The 25,784-nt window shown below is 33.3% G+C and overlaps 1 protein-coding gene across 1 annotated transcript in view; it reads left to right on the forward strand.

Annotated features, from left to right (window-relative positions):
- NT5C2 (5'-nucleotidase, cytosolic II) overlaps positions 1–25,784 on the forward strand; it is a 78,932-nt gene that overhangs the window by 21,108 nt on the left and 32,040 nt on the right. The window contains exon 3 of the mRNA XM_032491019.1: positions 18,564–18,637. Coding sequence (XP_032346910.1) covers positions 18,564–18,637 — 74 coding nt within the window. The remainder of the gene's footprint in view (positions 1–18,563; positions 18,638–25,784) is intronic.

Here is a 25,784-nt window from a genome sequence, read left to right on the forward strand (position 1 = left end):
TGTAGCTTGTCACTCTAGTAGAATTAGAAATGTTTTCGATTTTTTTAACCTCAAATTAAAAGAGGTATCAGGTTTTATGCAGACAAAGACTACAGGTTGATAAATTTTAATTTGTTCGTCACTTAGCCACTATGGATAGGTCAAAACATTTGATCAGTGGAATACTATTCAGCATTGAAAAGAAATGAACTATTGACACACATAGCTTTGATATGTCTCAAGAAAATTATGCTGTTAATAAAGCCATCTCAAAAGGTTACATACTGTATGATTCCATATCTGTAACATTTTTCAGATGACAAAATTATGGAAATTGAGAACAGAGAGAGTAGTGGTTGCCAGGGTTTAGGGATTGGCATAAGTGGAGGGAGGGAGGTGTAGCTATAAAGCAGTAGCACAAAGAATCCTTGTGTTCGAACTGTTTTGTATCTTGACTCTAGTGGTGATTACAGGGATCTACACACACACAAATGAGTGCATATAAAACTGGTAAAATCTAAATAAGTTTGGCAAATTGTATCAGTGTCAGTTTCCTGGTTGTGATATTGTACTGTATGTATGTAAGATGTTCACATTGAGGGAAACTGGATGAAGAGTACAGGGGATCTTTCTGCATTATTTCTTACTACTGTATGTGAATCTACAATTTATCAACATAATAAGTTTAATTTTAAAAATTCTCTCAGTGCCATACCTTTTCTTAACATCATAGGTGTTGTGTGTTCCAGTTACAAATGCTCTTTATAATATGTAGTTAAACTACTTGATGGAATACAAATTCTCTGAACTTTATTCTTCAAAAAAAGATACTGGATCCCAAAACATTCTCAGTTTGTCTCCCTGCCACCATTCCCCTGTGCTTCTTCCCAAAAGAACGTACCTAAAAGTAAAATAAAAAAGGAAAGTGGTGGTGGTGGCAGCAAGAAAGAGAAAGAATAAAAGATAGCACATATTTGATTTAATGAAATTCTATAATAAGAAACTTAGGTTTAAATGTTATTCATATTTAGATAGTATAGTTCACGTTCAAGGATTCTTTTGGGTACGGCTTCTTTTATTAAGTGTAGTGTCTGAGAGAGAGATTCATCCATATTTTTGTGTATATCAGTAATTTGTTCTTTTATATTACTCTGTGACATTCCATCACATCAGCATACCATAGTTCATTTATTCATTTTCTGATGATGGACCTTTGAGCTATTTTCACTTTTTAGCTATTAAGCATAAAGTGCTACAGACTGAGAAAATATTTTTAAGTCACACATCTGATAAAGGGCTTGTATCCAGAATATATAAACAACTTTTAAAATTCAACAATATGAAAACCCAATGAAGAAATGGGCAGAAGACTGCCCATGTCACTACAGAAAATATATGGATGGCATAAAAGCACATTTGTAACATTGGGCATTAGGGAAGTACAAATTAAAACCACATTGTATATACTAATTACTAAAGTAATGTGACTAAAGTAAAAAATACTGGCAATACCAAGTGTTGTCAAAATTAGGAGCAATTGGAGCAATGAGGAGTAATTCTCATACATTGCTGGTAGTAAGGCAAAATGCTACAGCTGCCCTGCAATACAGGTAGTTTCTTATAAAATTAAAGATGCTTAGCCAATGATCCAGAGATCTTACTCTTGGATATTTGCCCTAGACACATGAAAACTTATCCTGACATGAAAAGCTATGCATGAATAATGTTTATAGTGTGTCTATCTATAATTGCCTCAAACAAGAGACACCCCAAATATCCTTCAATGGGTGAATACATAAATAAAATGTAGTACATCCTTACAATGAAATATAACTTGGGAAAAAGGAAAAAACTGTTGATAAGATGCAGCAGCTTGGATGACTTTCAGAGACAGAATGCTGAGTCAAAGAAGCCAATCTCAAGAGGTTTCATACTGTGTGAGTCTATTTCTCTAGCATTCTGAAAGGCAAAACTGTAGTGATGGAGAACTGATCAGTGGGTTCTAGAAGTTGTCAGAAGAGGGCAACTGTGACTATAAAAGGATAGCAGGGGGGTTTTGGGGAGTGATGGAACCATTTTGATTCCAGATTGTGGTGGTTATTATGAAAATCTAAAAATGTATTAAAATTCATAGACATGTACACCCCAAAAGTTTAATTTTACTATATTTTAATTTTGAAAAAGTAAGAATAAACTGCTGCTATAAACGTTCTTGAATATGTCCTTTGGTGGATGTATGCACTCATTTCTTTTGGTTTCTACCAAGGAGTAGAATTGCTGGGCCATAGGGTAAAGCATATGTTTAGTTTTAGTAGATACAGCAAAAATAATTTTCTTAAGTAGTTGCTCTGAGTTACTTTTATGTGCAATGTATGAAAGCAACACAACCAACACTTTAATATTAATCTCTTGAATAGTATTTTTAACTTAAAAGTTATTTTGGTGGCTATGTGGTGGTATCTCATTTGGTTTTAATTTGTGATTTTCTGGTGAATAATTAGGTTGAACACCTCTTCATATATTAACTAGCCATTTGGATATCCTCTTTTGTGACTTGCCTATTCAAGTCATTTGTTCATTGGGTTGTCTCTTCCTTTTGATTTGACTTTATATGTGTTCTTTAAAAAACTGCTTTATTGAGATACAATTCATATAACATAAAACCATAATATACAATTCACTAGGTTTTAGTATATTGAGAGTTGTGGAACCATCACCATTATTTAATTCCAGAACATTTTCATCACCCCAGAAAGAAACCCCATACCTATTAGTAGTTACTCCCCATTCCCTTCTCTCCCCAACTGGTGACAGCCACTAATCTACTTTCTGTCTTTATGGACTTGCTTATTCTGGACATCTTATATAAATAGAATAATAAAATATGTGACTTTTTTTGTCTGACTCTTTCACTTAATGTTTTTGGGATTTATCCATATTGTAGCATGAGTCAGTACTTAATTACTTTAATAGCTGAATAATATTCCATTGTATGAATGTACCACATTTTGTTTACCTTTTCACCTGTTGTTTAATATTTGGATTGTTTCCACATTTTGGCTGTTATGAATAATGCCACAAAAAATTGTATATGTATGTTTTATGTGGTCTTGTTTTCAATTTGGGGTATATATATATATATGGATATATACATATATATATGGATATATACATATATACATACGTGTGTGTGTATATATATATACACACATATACACATACATCAGTGGAATTTGCTGGGTCGTATGGACTTTATGTTTTCCAATGCAAATGCATCTTTGTACATTCTCTACAGCAACGTATAAGGCTTCCAATTTCTCTGCATCCTCGCAGTATCACTTGTTATTGTTAATGGGTTAAAAATGGCTATAGGCATCCTAGTGTGTGTATAGTGGTAACTCATTGTGGTTTTGATTTGCATTACCCTTATAATTACTGATGTTGAACATCTTTTTATGTTCTTATTGGCTATTTGTATATCTTCTTTTGAGAAATACCTTTTTAGGTCCTTTGCCCATTTCTTAATTGAGTTGTCTTTATTGTTGAGTTGTATAAGTTCTTGATATATTGTAGATACTAAACCTTTGTCTGATATATGATCTTCAGATGTTTTTTCCTAGTCTTTGGGTTGTCTTTTCATCTTCTTGGTATTGTCATTTGAAGGACAAATGTTTTTTAGTACTGGTGAAGTCCAATTTACCTATGATTTTTGTTGCTTGTGCTTTTGATGTCATGTTTAAGAAATCATTGCTTAATCGAGGGGCACGAAGATTTACACCTTAATTTTCTTCTGAGAGTTTTATAGTTTTATATTTAGGTTTTGGATGCATTTTGAGTTAATTTTTGTATATGGTTCAAGACTGGGGTTTAAGTTCATTCTTTTGTATGTGGATATCTAGTTGTCCTAGCACTGTTTGTTGAAAAATGAGTATTCTTTCCACATTAAATTATCTTGATACTCTTGTCAAAAATCAGTTGGCCATAGATGTTTGTGTTTGTTTCTGGACTCTCAGTTGTATTCCACTGATCTTTTTGTCTGTCTTTATGTCAGTACTAACACAGTCTTAATTGCTGCAGCTTTTAAGTTTTGAAAACTAACTTTAAGTTTTGAAATTGTGATGTGAGTCCTCTAGTTAGTTTTTTCTTGCTTTTCAAGATTGTTTTGACTATTCTGGGGACCTCCTATATGCACAAGAATTTTAGAATCAGCTTGTCAATTTCTGTTAAAAAAGAAAAAAAGCCAGCTGAGATTTCGGTAGGGGTTGCATTCAATCTATATAACAATTTAAGGAGTATTGTCGTCTCAGCAGTATCAAGTGTCCTGGTTGATGTATATGGGATGTCTTTACATTTATTTAAATCTTCTTTACTTTCAACAGTTTTTGTGGTTATTGGTATATAGGCCTTACACTTCTTTTGTTAAATTTATTTCTAATTATTTTAGAATCTGATGCTATATTAAATGGAATTGTTTTCTTAATTTTATTTTTGTATTGTTCATTGTTAGTTTATGGAAGTACAACTGGTTTTTACATACTGATCTTGTATTCTGCAACTTTGCTGAATTTATTAGCTCTAATAGTTTTGTGTGTGTTTGGATTCTTCACAGATTTCTAAATATAAGATCATGTCATCTACAAATAAGGATAGTTTTACTTTTTCTTTCCCAATTTGAAGACCTTTTTTCTTGCCTGATTGCCTTGGCTAGAATGTCTAGTACCATGCTGAATAGAACTTGTGAGAGTGGACATCCTTTTCTTTTACCTCACCTTAGGAAGAAAGCTTTCAGTCTTTCATCATTAAGTATGATGATAGCCCATCTCTGACTATGACTACCATAGATCAAAGAAGGAGAGTATAATACAATTATTGATCTCAAATTTTAATCTCTTAATTATTTTTTGAAAAGTGTTTAAAATTATTTAAATAATATACAAGTAAATTCTTACTGTACAATATTCAGGAATACAGAAATATATAGAGTAAATGTGAAAGTTCCTCTTCATTTACCCTTTCACTCCCACTTCTCTTTCTCATAGGTAAACATTGTCAGTACTTTGGAGATCATCCTTCTAGTCCTCTTTTAGTACATTTAAACACACAAGCACACAAGTGCACTTTATTTTTTAAATTTTCTAAATGGAGGTACTGGGGATTGAACCCAGGACCTCATACATGTTAGCCATGTGCTCTGCCACAGAGCTATACCCCCATATGTGCACTTTTAATACAAACCTAATTTTTCTGGATTCTGGACTTTTTTCTTCCTGATAATGCTAGTCCAGCCTCCCTGCCCTTCATCCTTGTCCTCTTCAGATCTATTTTGTGAATCATGTTTATCACAAAACCTTCAGTGGCGTCGCGTCCAGCCTGCTTTAGGATAAATTCTAAGCCCAGTAACATAGCATTTAAGGCCCTGTAAGGACTGATCCTTTCCTTTCCACTTTCATCTTAAGCAGCTCCCTTCCTCAAACTGTGTGTTCCATCTATTCTAAACACCATCTAGGTTTTTTCCACACATCATGATATCTGTGTCACTCTGCTTTTCATTTATAGTTTCTCTTCAGTTGGAATATTCTGTACCCCTTCTTTTCCTCTTAGCCTGATTAACACCTGCTAATCCTTTTATTGTGGTGGTTAGGAGCCTGAGCCTTGAGTTAGTTAGCATTTTGGATTATTCCATATAATTTCTTTAGAATCATGATATTTAACTGCTATAAACTTTGTTTTGTCATCTATGAAATTGGAATAATTTCTACCTCACAGAGTTATTTGAGGATTAAATGTGCTAATAAATGTATAAAGTGCTTAGCATAGTGTCAGTTTAAGAACAATGTGGGCATCCTGTCCTTCACTAAGACTCAGCCAGGAGAATACAGATACACCTCTGTTGTGCATATCTCTAATACTGCAGCTAAACATGACTTTTTTAACTGGGAGTAGGCCTCCTCCAGTAGACTCTGAACTCCTTAAAATCAGGGACTGTCGCGTTTGTCTTTGTATTACTGGTACCAGGCACGGGCATGTAGAGAGTCAGTAAGTACTTCTTGAATATGTGAACAGAGTTTGAAAGCGCTAATCATCTTTAGATGGTGCAGTCTCCTTCGGCATAGGAAGCTCATATAAGTGTGTATACCCTCTGTTCAAGTGAGTTGTTTTCCTTTCTCCTTATAAGTAGTAAAGTCTTAAAATAGTAATTACATTTATTTCCACCACACTGAGCTGTGATGCCACAAGCTGAAAATCCAAGGAAGCCATGGGAAATTGGCGCTCTTAAGGATTAGATCATTTTCCATATTTAGTTTGTATTCTTGTATTCATGGCATTTGGTTTGAGGATAGTGAAAGTCCTTCATAGTCAGGTATAATTGAGAATTGGATTTTTAAAAGGTGTTTCTCAAGAGGTATTTTGTCAAGGTAATGCTTGACATTCCAGTTGCTTTTCTGGAACCCCAACCCTCCAAGTTACAATAGTTCTTTGAGTGCTTACGAATGACAGACAACAGCCCTACCAGATGTTATCTGTCTTCTGTAGATAAAAAGCTCAGGCTTAGGTTAATCAACTTATTCAAGGCCCCAAAGCCAGAAAGTGGAGAAGTGGGATTTAAACCTAGTTGCGCCGGTGCTCGTTCTCCTTCCATACTGCTTTTCTAAATAAACTGAAAATTATTTTAGTTTGAATTTGTAGTATTTAGTAGTGCTTTTAGTTACTTGATGACTGTTTAAACATTTTAGTAACTAATAGAAACCGTTATGGTAGGTAATTTAGGTAATATTTAAAGAAAAAAATTTTTAATTAAAATTTTAACTCATGTAGTATTTCTTTCAGGTATATATATTTTATCTTTAATTTGAATCACCCCTGGGAGGATTTATTTGCCATCTCAGTGTTCTTAGACTTTAGCATACTTGTTTATTTCCTCCCCTGTTGCATAATCCCTATGCATTACATTGGTCAGGAGGCAGGAATGTTGCAGATGTTTTTCTTTCAAACTTCAATTTGCTCTGAGATTTGGAATTAACCTTTAGAATGTTCTGGGTTTATCGCCCATATGCCAGAGATCTGTGGATTTCTTTTTACATGAGCTGAAATTTTCAGGCAATTGAGTGAACTGTTTGTGAACACAGATGCTTTCCTTAAAAGCAGTTAATGATCAGAAAAAAGACCTCAGTGTGGAAATACTTTAGGTTCTTCATTTAATATGACTGGCACATAAATATTTCCTTCTCTTATAGTTCACATTGCTCATTTTCTAAGGAAGGAAATAACTAAACTGATAATTAAAACATAGTGTTTTTTTTTATCCTGTTGATTTTTTTTTTTCCTCCCAGAGCAAACTAAACATGATTTGGACTGACTAGGACCGCTCCATTCTGTGAAACTCACATTGTTTGCGTACTGTTGGCGGGCCTCATTAGGGGGTAAATTTGCTTTTTCTGTGTGTTTGCCAGTAACGATTCCTGTCTCTTACGGGAACTTGCCATTTGGATTGTCTCCTTCCTAAACTGGCTAGTCTTAAACAGTTCAGACTATTAGTTATTTTTCCTGCTCTCCAATTTTTTCTGTTGTCTTAGGTTTTTCAAGTATTTAAAGCTGAGAATATTGGTCTCTGAGATATTGCTTGGTTAGGGTTCGGCATTGTGCCTGAATTTGTTGGGCCTCTCAGGGCCTGAGTTCTCTGTGCTTTAACAAATGAGCTACAGTTCTCAAGAGATCAGTGAAGCTTGTTTGTTGATCCTGTATTCTCTTCCAGAGGAAGTAGATCTTTGAGAATGTCTAAGGAAGGGTAAGTGAGTTTATTATTCTTTTCTCCTCATTTTTCTCAGTGAAGAGGTGTTATAGTCATCTGAGTGAATTAGAAGATTAATAAGCAGTGCTACTAGTCTGAAAGTAGAGATAGAGGGAGAGATTGAAGGAAATTCAGCTGAAAGCTTACATTGTTAGTGTTTCACATGTAATCTACTGTAAAGTTACTGTTGCTATTTTGAAAGACCACATTGAGAATGGATAATCTTAATAGGAATTTAGTGAGATATAAGCACCCTGTGGTAAACTCATTTTGTTTTTCAACAGAAAGTGTTTAAGATTGGAAGAAGCAAACAGTGGTGTTTTACCAAAGAATTTTACATAGAATAAATGAAGTTTAAAAATTTAAATGCATTTTAAAATAATTTGTACCTTTAGAAAATGATATGAAGATTGAAAAGCATCCTGTGTTTTTGTTTCTTTCTGGACAGTATAGACAAAAAAATAATTTCAAGTAGAATCCCCTATTCCTTTTTATTTTGCAGTGTAAAATAGTTCTCTGTTAGTTTTTTGTTGTTTATATTATTTTCTCTTATGCTTCAGAGTCTGAATTGTTACTGATACTCTTTTTGTGACCACTGTAATAGGTGACAAGTAAGTTTATAGCTGCATACTGTTAATTATCTCATTTCTAGTTTTCAAGCATAACTAGACCTGGTTGAGAGAGACAGTCCCTTTGATCAAACAGAACATAGATCTCAAAAAAAAGTCTTTAAAAATAAGTACAATTTAAAATTTTATTTTAATTTGAAAGCTCTTAATTCTTCTCCTAATTTTTTCTAGTAGAAATTTTGAATTAGTTTCAGAGCCTCACATAATTTATTTTTATCTAATCATGTGTTGACTATGAGCAAAATAAAATTGGCCCACTTTACTGCTATTTTAAAACCTCATTATTGAGTAAAGAGAATAACCATGTGTATAAGTAATTCTGTATTATTTTTAGATCTCTCATGACATCACTAGAATTTTGAGGTTTCTCTAAATGTGAAAATTATGAGAGGACTGCCTCTTCAGGTTTGTAAGTTTTTCTTTCCTTCCAGCACTGGCGACAAATTTACAGTTTTTGTTAAACAATTTTTATGATGAAGATTATCTCAGATGCTGGTAATAGTTGTCAGTCTTGTACAAGTGGTTGTTTATAAAGCTCGTTTATAGATTTAAGAACTATACTTCTAGATGCAGTCTGAATTCTTGGGAAGTAATTAGTACTACCTTTCTCCCTATGGTAAAGCATATGTTAGAATTGGTTAGTTAAAAAGATCTCTGTATAAGTTAGCACTCTAAGACCTGAGGTATTCTTTTAGATTCCTTTCGAGGGGTCCCTGGGGGGAATTCCTATACTGTCTGAGTAGGTAATGAACAAGTGCATTTGAAATGCATGAATCCTATAAGTGAAGTTTATTTTATTAGCTTTTATTCTCATTTGCTATCTCTAGAGACAAATGGATAAACTTCTACTTTGGGATGAAAAGAATTCTTATATTCACAATTTTTAAATGTATGATGTTTTGATACCTATAAAATATTTCCCTAATAGTAATAGGAAAGGATTGTTAAGAGTTAAATCATCAAAAATTATACTTGAGTGTTGTTACAAACCTGTGGTAATTGAGACGTGTGGTATTAGTGTAAGGATAGACATATGTAGATGATGAAACCTAGTAGAGAGTTTGTGGACCCACACATAAATAGTCAATTGATTTTCAGCAGTGAAGCCATGGTAATTCAATGGCAAAAGGTTAGTCTTTTTAACAGATGTGCTGAAACAACTGAACATTCATGTAGAAAAAAAAAAATGAACCTCGACCTTTGCCTTAAACTTGTATTTAGAAAAAAAACACAAAAAAGAATCGTAGACCTAAATATAAAAGTTAAAAATAAAGTGTAGTTGAAAATCTTTCTGACCTTGAATTAGGTAAAGATTTCTTAGATAAAACACATTAAAAACATGAAAGACAAAATTGACAAATTGGGCTTCATCAGAATTTTTTTTAAAATCCTCTACTTTTTGAAAGACAGCATTAAGAAAATGAAAAGGCAAGCCACAGACTGGGAGAAAATATTCTCTCTGTATATGTATCTGATAAAGTACTTATATCCAAAATGTATGAAGAATTCTTTATAACACAATAATACAAACAACCCAGTTTAAAAATGATTCTTCACACAAAAAGACATGGCCAATAAGACGGAAAGATATGCTACATCATTAGTCATTAGGGAAATACAAATTAAAACCACAATGAGATAGCACTGCTACCCACTAGAATGACTAAAATTAAAAACACTGACAGTGTGGAGCAACTGGAGCTCTCATGTTGCTGATGAGAGTGCAAAATTAAAAAAAAATTGGGCAGTGTCTTTTAAAGTTAAACTTACACTTACTAAATGAACTAGTAAATGAACTCCACTATTAGGTATTTACTCCAAGAGAAATGAAAGCATATACCCACACAGATTTGTATGTGACTGTTCATAGCAGCATTATTTATATATAATAGCGAAAAACTGGGAACAACTCAATATCCATAAGTGAATGGATAAACAAATTGTGGTATATCCATAAAATGGAATACTACTCAGGAATAAAAGAACAAGTTTTTGATACATATACAACATGAATGAATCTGTAAAGTATTGTGCTGAGAAAAAGAAGCCAGATGCAAACTACATGATGTTTGATTCCATTTGTATGAAAACTGTAATGACTGAAAGCATAGATCAATGGTAGCTTGGGGCCAAAGGTTGGCCAGGGTATTGCAAAAGGACATGAAAGAATATGTTGTGGTAATTGTTACATGAGTGTGTACAATTGCCAAAACTCACTGAACTTTACACTTAAAGTGGGTGAATTTTATTTTAAGTAAATTATACCTCAGTAAATTTGGTGGGGGATGAGACTTGAGAAGCTCCTCAACTTGCTTATTTAAAATTTTGTAAATAAAAAAGTTATTGTTTATGCATTTTCAAGGGAATATATTTGGGAAGATACAGGTGCTCTAGGATGTGTAATGCAGGAAAAAATGCATTCTCCTTTTAGTGTCATTGTCATGATTGAACCCTAATCCTCTAGAGCTGTTAGAATGCCTTTTATTACCAGAGCTAATGTTTTTTAGGTTAGAGGTCAAAATCAACTTTATCATTTGCTTTTATTTTAAATTCTAGATTTTGACCTCTCTTTTCCATTATAGGCACAGTTAGTACACTTATTAATTTGGCCTATCTATAACATGGGTAGTATTTTCTTCTCTAATTTTTATCCCACAGAATTCAACCTTAATATGTTGCTACATTTTGTAAATTATCCTGTATACATTGGCCTTTACTTTTAAAAATTGGGGCAAAATAGTAAAAAGGAATTGAAGGGAAAATAGGAAAAAAAAAAAGATAGGGAAAACTTATGTTTAATTAAACTGAGGCTTTAGAACAGTAGGTTTATTTTCAGAAGTACTAATACTGTTTCTGGTTTTTCCCTTAATTAATGTATTCTTCATTTGTTAGTCCTCTTTTTTATTCCCCACCATCCTTGCTCTCATTACTGCAATTTCTTCACTTGAGAATGAAGGTGAAAGGAATTTTAATCTCTTCTTAAAGAGAATCTCCTTAAAATATGCTCTGAAATCTTTGGTGGAAAGACAGCATGATCCTACTGTTAGTCTTTTATTACTTTCAAGATACACATTTTTTCACATTTAGACATCTCTGAACTTGGTCTGTATCTATCAATCTACCACCTAGAATAAAGTTGAGTTCTTCTAGAGAGGACATCATTTCTTTGAGTCACCTAGGGGCAGTATTAACCACTTTAGTAGTGTAACTTCAGACCACAAACCTACCTGACTTGGTTGTTCAGATTCTCAGGGGGAGATTTTTCCCCTTTCCCAGACTCAGTGTCAAGGCTGAGATGTACGAATTTCTTTGTGTGTTCTTTCCGTGTGCAGATTTATTTCTCTTTTTCCCTTGTATTATGGGTATAGGCCTTTGATAATCCTAGCTTTATGTGGCTCTGACTTTTCTTGTGCATCTCCTCCCCCTTTCCTTAGTAGCATGTGATATGGGTGAGCTTTATGATTGATGGCATCTTGAATTTTAATTGTCTTTAATTTTGTTGTATGCATGCCTCCATATGCACTTCTTTTCACTAGAACTTTTTCATAAATTGAATATTTGAATGAGAAAAGTTAATATTTTAATTCATGTATTATTTTAGAAATGATAATATGTTTGTTCAGATTTTTAAAGCACAGGGAGCTGTTCTCCTGGCATAATCTGATAAACAAAAAGTACCCCACCTGAGGATATTCCTCAGAGAAAATAATCAGACAAATTAGTAAGAACTTATTGGCTAAAAATGTGTGAAAATAAGAACTAATGCTATCAAATGACTCTTCCTTTTATGATCTAGTCCAAAATTTCTTGTTGTGTCTACATATCCATGGTATTTGAAGTTTCAATTTTTAAGAATCCATTTCATAAATTAGAAAGTTTTTACCTATTTTTTAGATTACTAGCATACTTTTACTGAAAAATGGAGACATGTAGGCAGTCTGAGGTCTTGCCATTATGTTTTTTAAATAACATTATTGAGATAGAGTTCACATACCATTCAATTCTTCCTTTTAAAAGGTACAATTTGGGGGGAGACTATATGTATAGCTCAGTGGTAGAGTATGTGCTTAGTGTGCACAAGGTCCTGGGTTGAATCCCCAATACCTCTATTAAAAATAAATAAAAACCTAATTATCCCCCCCAAACAAAACACCAAAAAAAAAAAAAGTGTAGAATTCATTGGTTTTAGTATATTTATAAGAGTTGTGCAACTGACAATACTATCTAATTTTAGAATATTTTTATTAGTCCCAAAAGAAACTTCCCAGTCCTTCTTCCCCACAGCCTCTGGCAACCACTAATTGCTATTAAGTTTTTAGTTTAAGTTTAATTTTTAGTTTGGTTAAATGTTGTGTCTGCTTTTTACAAGGCCCTATGCTAGTTGTTGGGAAGGCAATACATCTTGGTCTCAACGTTTATAGTAAAGAATAAGAGAACTAGCCACATATTTTATGTATATGATAAAATATAGTAGGTGCCAAATAAAGGATTTTGAATATTCATACTTCTTACATGGATCACAACTTTATAGAATTTTAGTTGTTAGTGAAATCTCTTTCATTAACTGAAAAACTAATCTGAGACCCAGAGGCATCACTGTTACATAGTTCTTTGGCACAGCCGAAATAGTTTCTTAAAGAAATCATTTGAGATTACTGGGTCCTGAGAAATAAGAGAGGTAATTAAGCAGGACATTTCAGGTATAGGGGACAGTATAAACAAAGCCTCAGGGCACCTTTAGGAAATAACAAGTAGTTCATTTTATTTATTAGAGTAAAAAGTGCATGATGTGGAGAAATATGAAATAAAACTGATTTTGGAAAGATGGTGAAAGACTTTGAACTCCTTCAAGACACACAAATTTGTAATACATTTATTTGGGTAGGTAGTGAGGGATATCTAAGGTTATTAAGCAGGAGAGAAAAATGATTAGAAATAGGGATTAGGACAGTGCTCATCTATGTTGGAGAACTAGTTTTTTTTTTTAATTGCTTTGTTTCAAATTGATACACTTACAAAATATAATAAAAATGAATTACTAGAAAAATGAAGAGACGTAAAATGTAAATCTACATTTTTTATGATGTTAAACAAACAAAATTTTTTTGTCAAATTGCTATAAAATTTTCTAACTATTTGCAATTTCTGTATATTTCATATCATGAATTAGTAACAACTATTCCCAAACCAGCACTGGGCTGTGGACCGCACTTTGAGTAGCACTACTTTAAAGCAACTAATCTGACATTAGTGTGCAGGCAGAGCAGTTGAGAGATGGTTGCTGAAGAATTAATGAGAACCTAGGTAAGTTGTTAGCAGTGTGAAGATCTGGATCAGAGACATTTGGAAATTTAAAGGAAGGCAAATAAGATGATGTAGATTTGAGGGAGAGGAAAGAAATGAAAGATATTAACTAGATTTTAGGCTTGAGGGGAAGAGAGTGCCAATAGAAGAAATAGAAACTAGCTTGAGGAGAAAGATACTAAATTAGGTTATCAACAAAAATCCACATTATCACATTTTTCTATTAAGTAAACACACAATACATCATTTGGTTGATAATCTAAATTTGCACTCTCAAAAAAAGCACATGTAACTTTTTCTTTTCTTTGATTGTAACAAACTTAAGAGTCTATAATTACACAAACCCATAACCAAAACATGTCCAAGAAGATTTTAAACTTGTATCCTTGATCTCATTTGTTGTTGCAGTAACTGCTGTTGGGCCTTTGGCCAGGAAATTGTGACTCCTAGGCAGGGGGAGGAGCTAGGGATAAAGTTCACCATTGGCAAAGAAATTCTATTCCAAATGAATTTGTGTGGAGCAACAGTGATATCCAATGACAAGTTAAATTAGACACAGAGGTGTTTTCTCCAACACTGTCTCAGAAGATACATGCTGTTGAGGGGCCTAGTTCAGACTAAAACAGTCTTTCTGAAGTTAGGTTAAAGTCACACACAAAAAGTTATACTAGGGACTTGAAGATTTTTGTTATGTGACTTCAAGAACTAGTTGACTCAGATAGTTTCACACTTTGCAGAACGGCAACCAGTGACAGATGAGGTAATGCTGCTTTGAATTATGAGTTAAATCTCAAAACCATTAAGAGTTTGCTATTTACAAAATTCCAAATTTAGTAAATTGCATGTTCATGTTCCTTAAGTGTGAGAATATTATATCCCTGTTCTTGGAGCTCATTGTATTAATAGTCTTATTTCTTTTGATTAATATCTGTATTTATTTTGATAGCATTTCTTCAAGTTTCATGCCTTACTACAGTGGGATATAATAGTAAAAGCTGTTACATTTGTCTTTCTGTTGAAGTCTGTGCCTGATTTTTTAGTGTTCCTTGATTTGTCTCCTAAAGATTGTCTCTTGTTTTTAATGCTCAGATCTGTATCTTGCAAATGACTTAGCATATAGGAATTTCTGGCTGACAATTGTGTTTTAAGATTAGGTGCTTAATTAGTTCAGTCATGCTTTCTAGGTTGGCGACTTTGTGCTTTATTTAAAACAAGCTATAGAGGTAGAGTATGTTCCACTGGTTAATAATTTAGAAAAGTGACACAAGTTAACTGGCATTGACAAAGATACAGTGAAGGTCCTGGGACCAAAAGAAATTTTTGGATTCCCTGAGGAGATATGATCTTTTTGTTTTAAATGTCTGATGAAACAGTGAGCCAGGCTTTTAATTGATATAGTACCTAATACTTTCTTTTGTTGTAACAGTAAAGAATAGTCATTAGTTTGAGGCCAAGAAATTAGTTTCTCTTTAAGACTGTATTCTGGAGACATCGTATTTCTGGCTCAAGGCTGCCTCTCTGCTGAAGTCAGTGCATACTTTCAGCATTTGGATGTTTATTATCTTGTAAGTCTTAGCATGTACATTACTGCAGTTCTCTAAAATGCAGCTGTTCCATTTCATCATCATAGCTTTGCTTGTGCACTTTAGATATTCACACATGAATTAGATTTAATTCCCTATTGCCCCCTTCTCCCATGTTTTGTAGCATAAATTAGGGAAAGAAAAGGAGAGATGAGAATATATGTGAGGTTTCTTTTTGTTTCATAATGAATTAGACAGGGAGACAAGAGTAATTGTTTCTCTTTTAAGTTGAGGGATTCCTTCTGTGAGTAGGGGTACCTATTTTAAATGAAAATGAAAAGATAAAGGGTATTTGATTTCATAGGAAAATGTCCTTTTTTCTAATTTTAGACATCTAGAAAGTCTTTAATAGTTTTGGCTACTTCCCAAAAGACAGCTTCTAGAATATATGTCAGAAATGGTACCTGCTTTGTAATAATAAGCATTCGACAAATATTTTGATTGAATAAAGTGACTAGTCAAAGAGGAAAGCATGTGATTTGATGGATATTTAGCAGCAGTTATTTTCGCAGAAACAATAGATTTTCTTATTCCTGAAATATGTCGTTCCCAGAGTTTGTATGGATGATACCCAAGGTGCATTAAAATCTCTATATCCTTAAAAACATAAGGAGTACAGGCTTAACCTCTCTTCTGGATGAGAAAGCAGAGGGTAAACTCTCTAGCTGGGTCTGTTGATAGTTTCTTTCTCCATTTAGCAGTGATTGATAAGAGCAAAGTATCTTTTTCCCTGTGATTTTAGCTGTGCCTGAAACCAGCTCGCATCATTCTTCTATCAGAATCAAAGCTGTTTCTTTTATTATGTGGTCCCATATATATCTCTCCTGGATTGTATCATAGAAAGAAAATCTTCCCAGTCTGTTCCTGCCTGAATTCCCATAGAATATTTTAGGCATGTCAGCTGTTTGGGCTCTGATCAAGGATTTGATCCAGTTGGCCCCCTAGCCTAAATTCAGAGTGTGTTTGAAAAGCCTAAGCTTCAGTGGTAACATTTGGTTTCCAGAGTTAAAACCATTACTAACTAATATATATGTAAAATAGATAAACAACAAGTTCATACTCTGTAGCACAGGGAGCTATATTCAATATCTTGTAGTAACTTAGGGTGAAAAAGAATATGAAAATGAATATATGTATGTTCATGTATAGCTGACAGCATTATGTTGTATACCAGAAATTGACACAACATTGTAAACTGACTATACTTCAGTGAAAATATATATACAGAGTTAAAACCATTACTTGATGTCTTTTCCCTCTCTTGTGCCTTCATAAGGATTTATATAAATGGGAAAAGGTGATAGTAAAGTAGATGCTCTTATCAGTAAAAATAGAGTGAAGTTGATGAAGTGGTAGAAGGGTCATGGTGATATGTTTGGAGTTGTGGGGTATTTTAAAAAATTTTGGGTGGATGTCATTTATCCTCTAGTTCTTTGTATCTTTCAGCCATCCACTATTCTTCCCCAACCCTCCCCCCCATCCATTATTAACCCAATCAAAGTAAATGTTGATTTTCCAGAAGACTAGGTTTTTTTAGGGAAAGAAAGTATAAATATTTTATATAATTTCTCTCTCAGGACCTAAGAGTTTTATTCAGCTAATCTAGTCTGCATAGCACACTATGAGACAAGTAATGATTTTCATGTTTTTCTGAAGATGACAGTTCTAATGCAAGGGCCTATTGATTTTAAGTCCCCAGCTAAAGTATTTTTAAGCAAATATTTGATTATTTGTCTGTTTAAAATTGGTGCATACATTCTGAGATGAGAGGGATGAAGAGTTTAAAAAAAATCATTGCCTAGATTAATGGTTTCTAAACTCTTAAGTTAAAATATGGAATAGTCATCCCTGTGTGTGCTTATTTATAAATTATACTACTATTCTTACTTGTGCATAATAGAAAATGTACACAAATTAGACATTTTTAAATGATGAAATAAGTATCAGTGTAAGATCTAATACTTTCTTCTGTATCCCAGTGGAGTCTTCTGTATCCCCAGGTGCAGTCACTCCTCTTTGGAGAATGCTGACATAGATCATTAATGGGGGAAGCCCAGCTTAGACATCTTTATTTTTAACAAGTTTCCTGAGTGATTTTTGAAGCATTCTCATTTCTCAGAGTTACTTATGAAGTGAAGTCAAAGAAAAGGTTTGGTAATAAGAGGATGAACATTGGATAAAAGTAACCAAACCTGGGGAATCAGATGGAAAGGATATCCTTATTTTCAGAGATGATTAAGACTTACCTGCAAACAGCATCATGGTGATGATCCACCATACTATTATATGTTTAGTTTTCCGTGTGTCTTCATAGTCGTCATTCTGAAATTTGAATCTGATTATTTTATTTCATCAAAATCTGATCATTTGTTCTTGCCTGCAGGATAAAGTCCAAACTCTCTAATGTGGCGTACAGTCTTCATGATTTTGACCCTTGCTATCCTTCTTAGCTTCATAACCTTTTTTGCCTCTTTCCCTGTTCCTCTGGAAAAACCTCTGTTTGCAAAAACAAACAGAAAAGCAAAACTAAAGAAAACTTAGCTCCAGCCACAATAAATGTTTTATAGTTCACTACAAACCTTGTCTTTGCTTGGTTATTCTGTCTGGAATGCCTTTGTTGCTTTGTCCTAACTGGAAAACTTCTACTGATTAAGGTCAGCTCAAACATCTCTTCTGGTCTCTAAACAACTTGTGTTCCCTCCTCCATGTTATTTTATAGCATTTATTGAATTGTTATAATTATTTGCTTATAAGTCTCTTCCCTGTTAGGCTGAATTACTCAAGGATAGAGATTGTATGTTAAAATGTAAGTTCTATGAGGGCACATACTTTTTTTTCTCTGCCATATCACAGTACCTGGCATATTGTAGGCATTTAGTAAGTATTTGTTGAGTGAATCTGTTTATATTTATGTCTTTAGTGTCTGGCATATGGTAGGCTTTAAATGAACCTCTGTTTATTAAGTAAATTACAAATGAATGAGTGAATGAATTATAAAATCTCAGAAATAAGCTTATTTTATGGGGTCAGACTTAGAAAAGAAGAGCTGATTTTCTGAAATCTTGAGTACATGGCATTGTTAAAACTAAGTCACAATAAGAAAATTCATGTATTTTCATATAATATCTGATGTTACTTATGGTATAAGAAGGACTTGAATTATTTTTATTTTGAATCTTGATATTTAAATGAGATTAGAAAGATAGAGAAATAATTCCATTGAATTTAATTTTTTTGTTGTTATTTCAGTGTTAATATCATATTTACTCCTTTTTTTAGGGTGTTTGTGAACCGAAGTTTAGCCATGGAAAAAATTAAGTGTTTTGGTTTTGATATGGATTATACACTTGCTGGTGAGTAGCGCTTTCTGATTGCTTAAGAACTACTACTTTAGATAAAACACAGTAAGCCATTCAATAAACCCTTGTTCGTTTAGTCATATGTCTAGCTGCCAGAAGCTCTTGTCTTCAGGCTGCTTCCACTGAGATTTGTGAATATTGAAATTATCAGATATCCTTGAGATTTAGATTGTACAGATAGGTAGAACAAGTGCTAAATTACTTTTGAGACCCTGGTAAGAAATGAAATGATGAAATTATACCTTAATGTGTATATTTGGGCTTTTTTGGCTTTTACTTTATTAAACTGTTCTTCAAAGATAGAATTTTGTGTCTACCACAGGTAAACTTTTTTCAATTAAAAATCTTAATGTTATTCTTAAGACAAATGGAAAATGTGTTCATTTTCTATTGAAATGATTTCACACATACTATGTAGAGATTTTTTAAAAACTAGAGCTGTTAGCTTTGTTCATTGTCAGATGGACCTTAAACACCAGCACCGAGCTGTTTTTCCGTTCCTGTCTCTGAGATATATTTGAAATAATCAGTGTAGTAGCCAATAGTTGCAACATCTTTTCAGAACTTAAGTTTTTGTTTAAATATTTACAGTCTGGAGAAAGTGTCATTTAAGAGGTAGTAGGAATGAAGGACTGAGTTGAGCACATGTGCATGTATAATGCACATATACATAGCTGTGACACTCAGAAAAGAATCTTTCAGAAATTTTCTCTAAAAAATACTATCTTTAAGTACACAAAACCTTAAAATGTATAGGTTCACTCATCTTCAGAAACCTTTTATATAATAGCATTAAAAATTGACTTCCATTTCAAATTAGACAAATTTCATTTGATGTTCAATTTAGGCCACAAATATAAATGAATAATAAATGTACAAAAATGAACACATGTAGTTATAGGTACTTACTACATAGATGTGGGCATATTTACCAAACAAGTTATATATTAAAAACATACACTGACTTAATTTGAATTTCTCTTTCTTCCTTCCGTATTCTTTGTTATTTATTTAGTTTTCTGTTGCCTTAAAGGTGTTTTTGCAGCATTTAGATTCTTTTATATTTTCCTAACTGGATGCAGACACTTTCAGGTATACTTGTCAGAAAGCAGGTGGAAGCACTGTACTTTCTCAGTGTAGATTGTGCTATCCAAATTGGGAGAAAATCCTAGTCTCTCTCCTTTGTAGAATTCTAGCTCCCCAGGGAAAAGAATGGTGAGGTAGTTTGGCAGCTGAAAGGGATGTTATCTAAAGCAGAAATAGAAGTAAATGGGGGTCAAAAAGTGACAGTCTTTTTTTCTTAGTTACTAAGACATCTCACTGTATTGAAATAACTCAATTCAGTATTTGTTGAAAACCTGTAATGTGCTTGGCACATTTTTTTTTACTAAGCATTGAGATAACTATATCCCAGTGAATAATGTAAAAAAGAATTCTCTTGTTTCACAAAAAGGCCACTGAATCTTAGTTTCTAAATTTTAAAGCTAAATTATGATTTCTTTTTGTTTTTTGTAATCCCATTTTATATTTTAATGCTTACTCTTAGTCTAGACACTAATATACTTCATTTATATATTAGTATAATAGTCATTATTAACATTTATTAAGTGTTTATTGTATGCCAAGCCCTATTTTAAGTGTTTTACTTAGGTTATTTCATTTAATATGTAGATTATCTCATTCACATCACTTACTTAATTTTTACAAAATCCCCATGTGGCAGATATTACTGTTTTCCTTTTACAGATAATGCTAAGATTTTTAGGACTTTGTCTAAAGACATTGGCTATGATATAGCTGAACTAAGATTCAAGTGTAAGCACACATGTATATCTATGTTATATAATATATATGTATATAATGTTTAAGTTATCATTTTGAATAATGACAGTTTATAGTGAGGTTTAATTTCAAACCATGCACCCCAAGAAACAAATCAAGACTTCAGCACTCCAAAGGACAAAGCTCTTTAAAGTAGTCCTCTTGAGAGAGTATACATTATTTCAAGAAGTCTATGTTGGATGAAAAACATTGTTACTATCCGTGTGGTATTGCTTTCAGCTCATAAAAGCACATCGGAAAAGAAGTTTATTGACTTTATACTTGCACCTGTTTTCCAGAATGGTATTCATTAAATTTATCTGTGACTAACTTTTGGTTATTTAAACAAACCAGCCACACCCTTAAAGTGCTAAGGACTTTTCATCAGAAAAAGTGCCATGAAGTACAGAGACAAGACTAAAAGAAATGTTTTTTTTAAACCTTTGAGTATTTGGGATAAATATTCCTAAAATAAGTGTAATAGCTTCTGAGGGAAAGTTCTTGGAAAGGGCCTGTATTCTTCCTGAAGCCTTCTCTGAGACTACCTTCTCTGTAAAATCCTGACATATCATTCATCAGAGCACCTTGTATGTCAAGGCAGCTTTTGTTCACTTGCCTGTCTTCCTGTTGACCTGTGAGTTCCTCAAGGGTAAGGATTTCTTTTTCACATTTATATCCTATGTGTTGCCTAAACCTCACATATAGTAGGTGCCCAGCAAATATTTACTGAATGAACAGTTTGAGTGTATCAGCTTTAATATATCAGTTTAAAAGTTAATCATGGTACTTTAGTTTACCCAGTACAAAATGTACACTATCAGTGAAATACTTTTAAATATAAACTTATTTTTAAAATTTTAATAAACTTTATTGAAGAATAAGTTACATATTAATAAAACAGATGCATTTTAAGTATATAGATTGAGTTTGACAAAATGTATGCACCTGTCTAACCACCACCACAATATTTCCATCACTCCAAAAAGTTCCCTCATTCCCTTTTTGAAGTCGGGTTTTTCTTCTGCCCCACCCTCTGCCTCAGTGCTATTTGTCATTACAGATTAATTTTACTTTTTCCAGAACTTCATATAAGTGGAGTCATACACTTAATGCACTCTTGTGTCTGGCTTCTTTTTCTCAGTGTATCGTTTTTGTAATTCATTCATGTTGTGTCTATCAGTAGGTAGTTCATTCTTTTTTTTTTACCTCCAACATTAAAAAAATTTTTTATTTTGAAATATTTTTAGACCTATGGAAAATCTGCAAAAGTAATAGTTTGCCTTTACTCTCTCCTAATGGTAACATCTTACTTGACCATGGTAGACTATAGTACAGTTATAAAAACTAAGAAATTAACATTAGTACAATACTATTAATTGAACTACAGACTTTATTCAGTTTTTACAGTAAAGTCCTTTATTCCAATCCCAAGATCCAATCCAGAATCCCACAGTACATTTAGTTCCTATATTTCTTTTTTTAACTTCCTTTCTGTTTTCTTTTTTATTTATTGAATTAGGTCAGTTTACAATGTTGTATCAATTAGTTGTTATATTTCTTTAGTGTCTTCTGTGACACTTCCTAAATATTTCATTGCTTTGACACCTTTGAAGAGTATTGGATAGGTAGGTATTTTTGTAGACTGTTCTACAATTTGGGTTTGTCTGATGTTTTTTCATGAATAGATTGAAGTATTTTTTATATTTGGGAAGAATACCATAGAAGTGATGTCCCCTTCTTAGAGCATGATATAAGGTGTACATAATGTTATTAGGTCTTATTACTAGTTGATGTTAGCCAGTCAACATTATGAAACTCTCCTTTCTTTTTAAAATTTCCCCCTTTTCTGGAGAGGAGACCAAGTAGTAGTCCTTTGTTTGTATACTGCAATTTGTTTTCCCCTCAATTAGACCTGCTGAGTGCTCTGGTTTCCTATTTTTTTAAGGTGCCCTAATGTAGGTCCATTCTAGACTCCAGATTTTGTGTTTGTGCTCTTTATCTGAGAGTAATCTCCAGCCTTTTCGTGCTTATGTGGGACAGACAGATGGATCAGACTTGTAAGTGCATTCTCTAGGACAAATCAAGCCAAAAAACACCTTGAAAGTCAACCTAAGATTAGGTCCTTGGGCTTGTGAGAGAACAAAAAGGTTTTTAATCCAGTTATTCCTTCTCTGCAGAGTGAAGAGACCACTGTATACTCTTTGTGAATTTTGTTTATTTGGTTTTATTTGCGTAAGGGACTCCTAAAAATGTTATGCTGCCGAATTTGTTGTTACTAACAGTGGACAAAAGAATGAAAATAGAAAACAAAAGGAGAATTGAAGTTTTTAAGGTTTAGTGCTTGTTAATTTTTCAAGTTGTATTTGCAGAAACAGATGCTCTGGTTTCCATTACTCTTAGTATTCTGTTACTTAGTTTTATCATATTCTACCCAGAAATTTATTGCTGAGGTTACAAATGAGAAATTCTTTTCTGATTAAATGAGTGACATAGTGTACTTATATCATCTCCTCATGGTTATAGATCACTTTCTGATAGACTGCTACTCTACAAAATGTGGTTTCTTTATCAAGCAAAATGTTAGTCGGTAGCTGCTAAGTGAGAGTAATCTGGGTATAAAAAAGTGATTTTTTAAAAAGCCAGGATAACCTTCTTTCTGTTTTGAAGGATAAGCCCCATACATTCTGACTTTGGACCCAGTCTTGCTTTTATCCTTACCTTAGATGCTAATGTGGTTGGAGGAAAAGGAGAAACCTCAGAGGATGATAGACCTAGGTTTGGATCCCAGCTCTACCTCTTGGCCACCAGCATGTTATTTAACCTCTCTGAGTCTCAGTTTCTTCATTTAATCCAAAAAGATGGGTAGGGCATGGGGATAAACTGTTGGTATAAGGTTTAAATGAGATGATGTATATAAAATGATTAATGCAGTGAAAGTAGTTTTCTTGCTCTGACTGGTGATACCAAAGTATTAATTACTATACAGAACTTGAGCTGTAAGAGAAATGCTGAGGAGAAAAATATCAATATTAAACTCATTTGCACTCCTGTATATTGTGGGAAAACCTGGAATGCTAGACAGATGGCTGTGGAATATTGAATCACTCTTTTGTTTTTTAATTTTCTAAGTATTGCATATGATCATGAACTTAATAGAAAGTTAAAGTTTTCTGAGTAGATTTTTAATGACAAGATATTTGACATCAGATTCTCCATAGAAATTAAGCAGTGTTTCCGGTAAAGGGTTAATTTTTTTAACAGGATCATGCTGAAGAATAGATTTCTGAGACAAGGTCCTTATTTAAATTAAAATTTTTTACTTTATGACAGAAGTATCACTGATACGCTTCTAATAAGTGCAAGGGGAGTTATTTGCTTTTTTGATACAGTAAGACTTTTAAGTAGAAAAAAGAGGTTGACCTTTGCAGTTCCATGAAAGACTTAAATGTGCAGAAGTTCTATCGAGTTAACATCACAATTATATATGTAGAATTGTTATGTTTTCAGAAGTCCTTACCCCACAGGAGAGTAGAGCAGCATTTTTTGGGTGGGGAGAAGGTTTGTTAGTTTATTTATTACTTAATGCCCTTCACACATGTAGAGTGAGTGACTTTTACTTTAGGATTATGAAAATGTATTACTATTTCTTACTTGGTTTATTTAGGAAATCATCTTGATTTTTCTTTTTTTCAATTAAAAAGTCTGGTGGGGTTTTTTTGACCCTCTTGGGCTCAGAGATCCAAAAGAGATACGTTCCAACATTTTACCAGCTCCTACACCTTTAGGTTTTGAGCCACTTCAATAAGTCCAACAGTAAGTTCCTTATTTCTGTTTCCATTTCAGAAGTAGTGGATGTATGGACAGTGTCTAATCTCTCCCATTTTTTTCCTGAGGAATTATCAGGAGGAAGAGAAACATTTAATAAGCACATACTGTTATGAGCTAGAAAATGTACTTTGTGTATAGTATACTTTTTAATCCTCAGTGATCTGAAGTAAGGATTACTAGCTCCATTTTTCAAATAAGGCCACCATGTCAAGAGATAAAATGACTTGTACATAGCTTGTATATTGACTTAAGACTCAAAGCTAGAATTTAAACCCGGGTCAGTTTTTATTTCTCATGCTGCTCCCAGCTCTCACAGGTATAGAAATTATTTACCAACCTTTAGACAAGAACTCAGTAAAGAAAAAAGCTCATAGACATAAAAGATTATCCTTCATTTTCCCCAAAATGGGAATTTTTCCTAGGGCAGACTGCATCTTGTTCTTGCATTTGAATGTAATCCTCATCCTTAGAATACAGATACTATAGTCCCCTCTTACCCTCAGTTTCACTTTCCATGGTTTGATTTACCCACAGTCAACCATGGTCCAAAAATATAAATGGAAAATTCCAGAAATCAGTGATTCTTAAGTTTTTAATTGCATGCTGTTCTGAGCAGCATGATGAAATTTCACACCTTCCTGCTCCGTCCCACCCAGGGTATGAATCATCCTTTTGTCCAGTGTATCCTGTCTGTTAGTCACTTAGTAGCCCTCTCAGTTATTAGATTGACTGTCATGACATTGTACTGCTTGTTCAAGGAACCTTTGTTTTTTTAAAATAGTGGCTCCAAAGAGCAAGAGTAGCAATGCTGGCAATTCGTATATGCTGAAGAGAAGCCTAAAAGTGCTTCCTTTAAGTGAAAAAGTGAAAGTTCTCAACCTAATAAGGGAAGAAAACAATCATATGCTGAGGTTACTAAGATCTACGATAAGAACAGATCTTCTATTTGTGTAATTGTGAAGGAAACAGAAATTCTTGCTAGTTTTGCTGTTGCACCTCAAACTTCAAAAGTCATGGCCACTCGGTGTATGATGAGTGCTTAGTTAAGATGGAGAAGGCATTAAATTTGTATGGTAAGATATTTTGAGAGACCACACATAACTTTATTATAGTATATTGTTTTAATTGTTCTGTTTTATTATAAGTTGTTATTGTTTATCTCTTACTGTGCCTAATTTATAAAGTAAACTATCATAGTTGTGTATGTATGGGAACAAACGTGGTGTATGCAAGGTTCGGTACTATCTGTGGTTTCAAGCATCCACTGACAAGGAGAGGAGACTACCGTAGTTTTACACAATTTTTCTTTTGTTTAAGTTTTAGAAACAACCTTAAGGGGATGAAGCCTTAAGAGTACAGTATAAATACTCTGTTCCAAGTATTGTTAGAATTCTAGAGGGCTTGAAAGTATACTTTGGACCCTTTCTTTTTGAATTTTTTTTGTCCTCCCCTTTCTAGGCCATGTCATTGGCCACCGGGGGTGAAATTTAAT

Source organism: Camelus ferus, chromosome 11 (assembly GCF_009834535.1).
Source record: "Camelus ferus isolate YT-003-E chromosome 11, BCGSAC_Cfer_1.0, whole genome shotgun sequence".
In the NCBI taxonomy this organism is placed as follows: Eukaryota; Metazoa; Chordata; class Mammalia; order Artiodactyla; family Camelidae; genus Camelus; species Camelus ferus.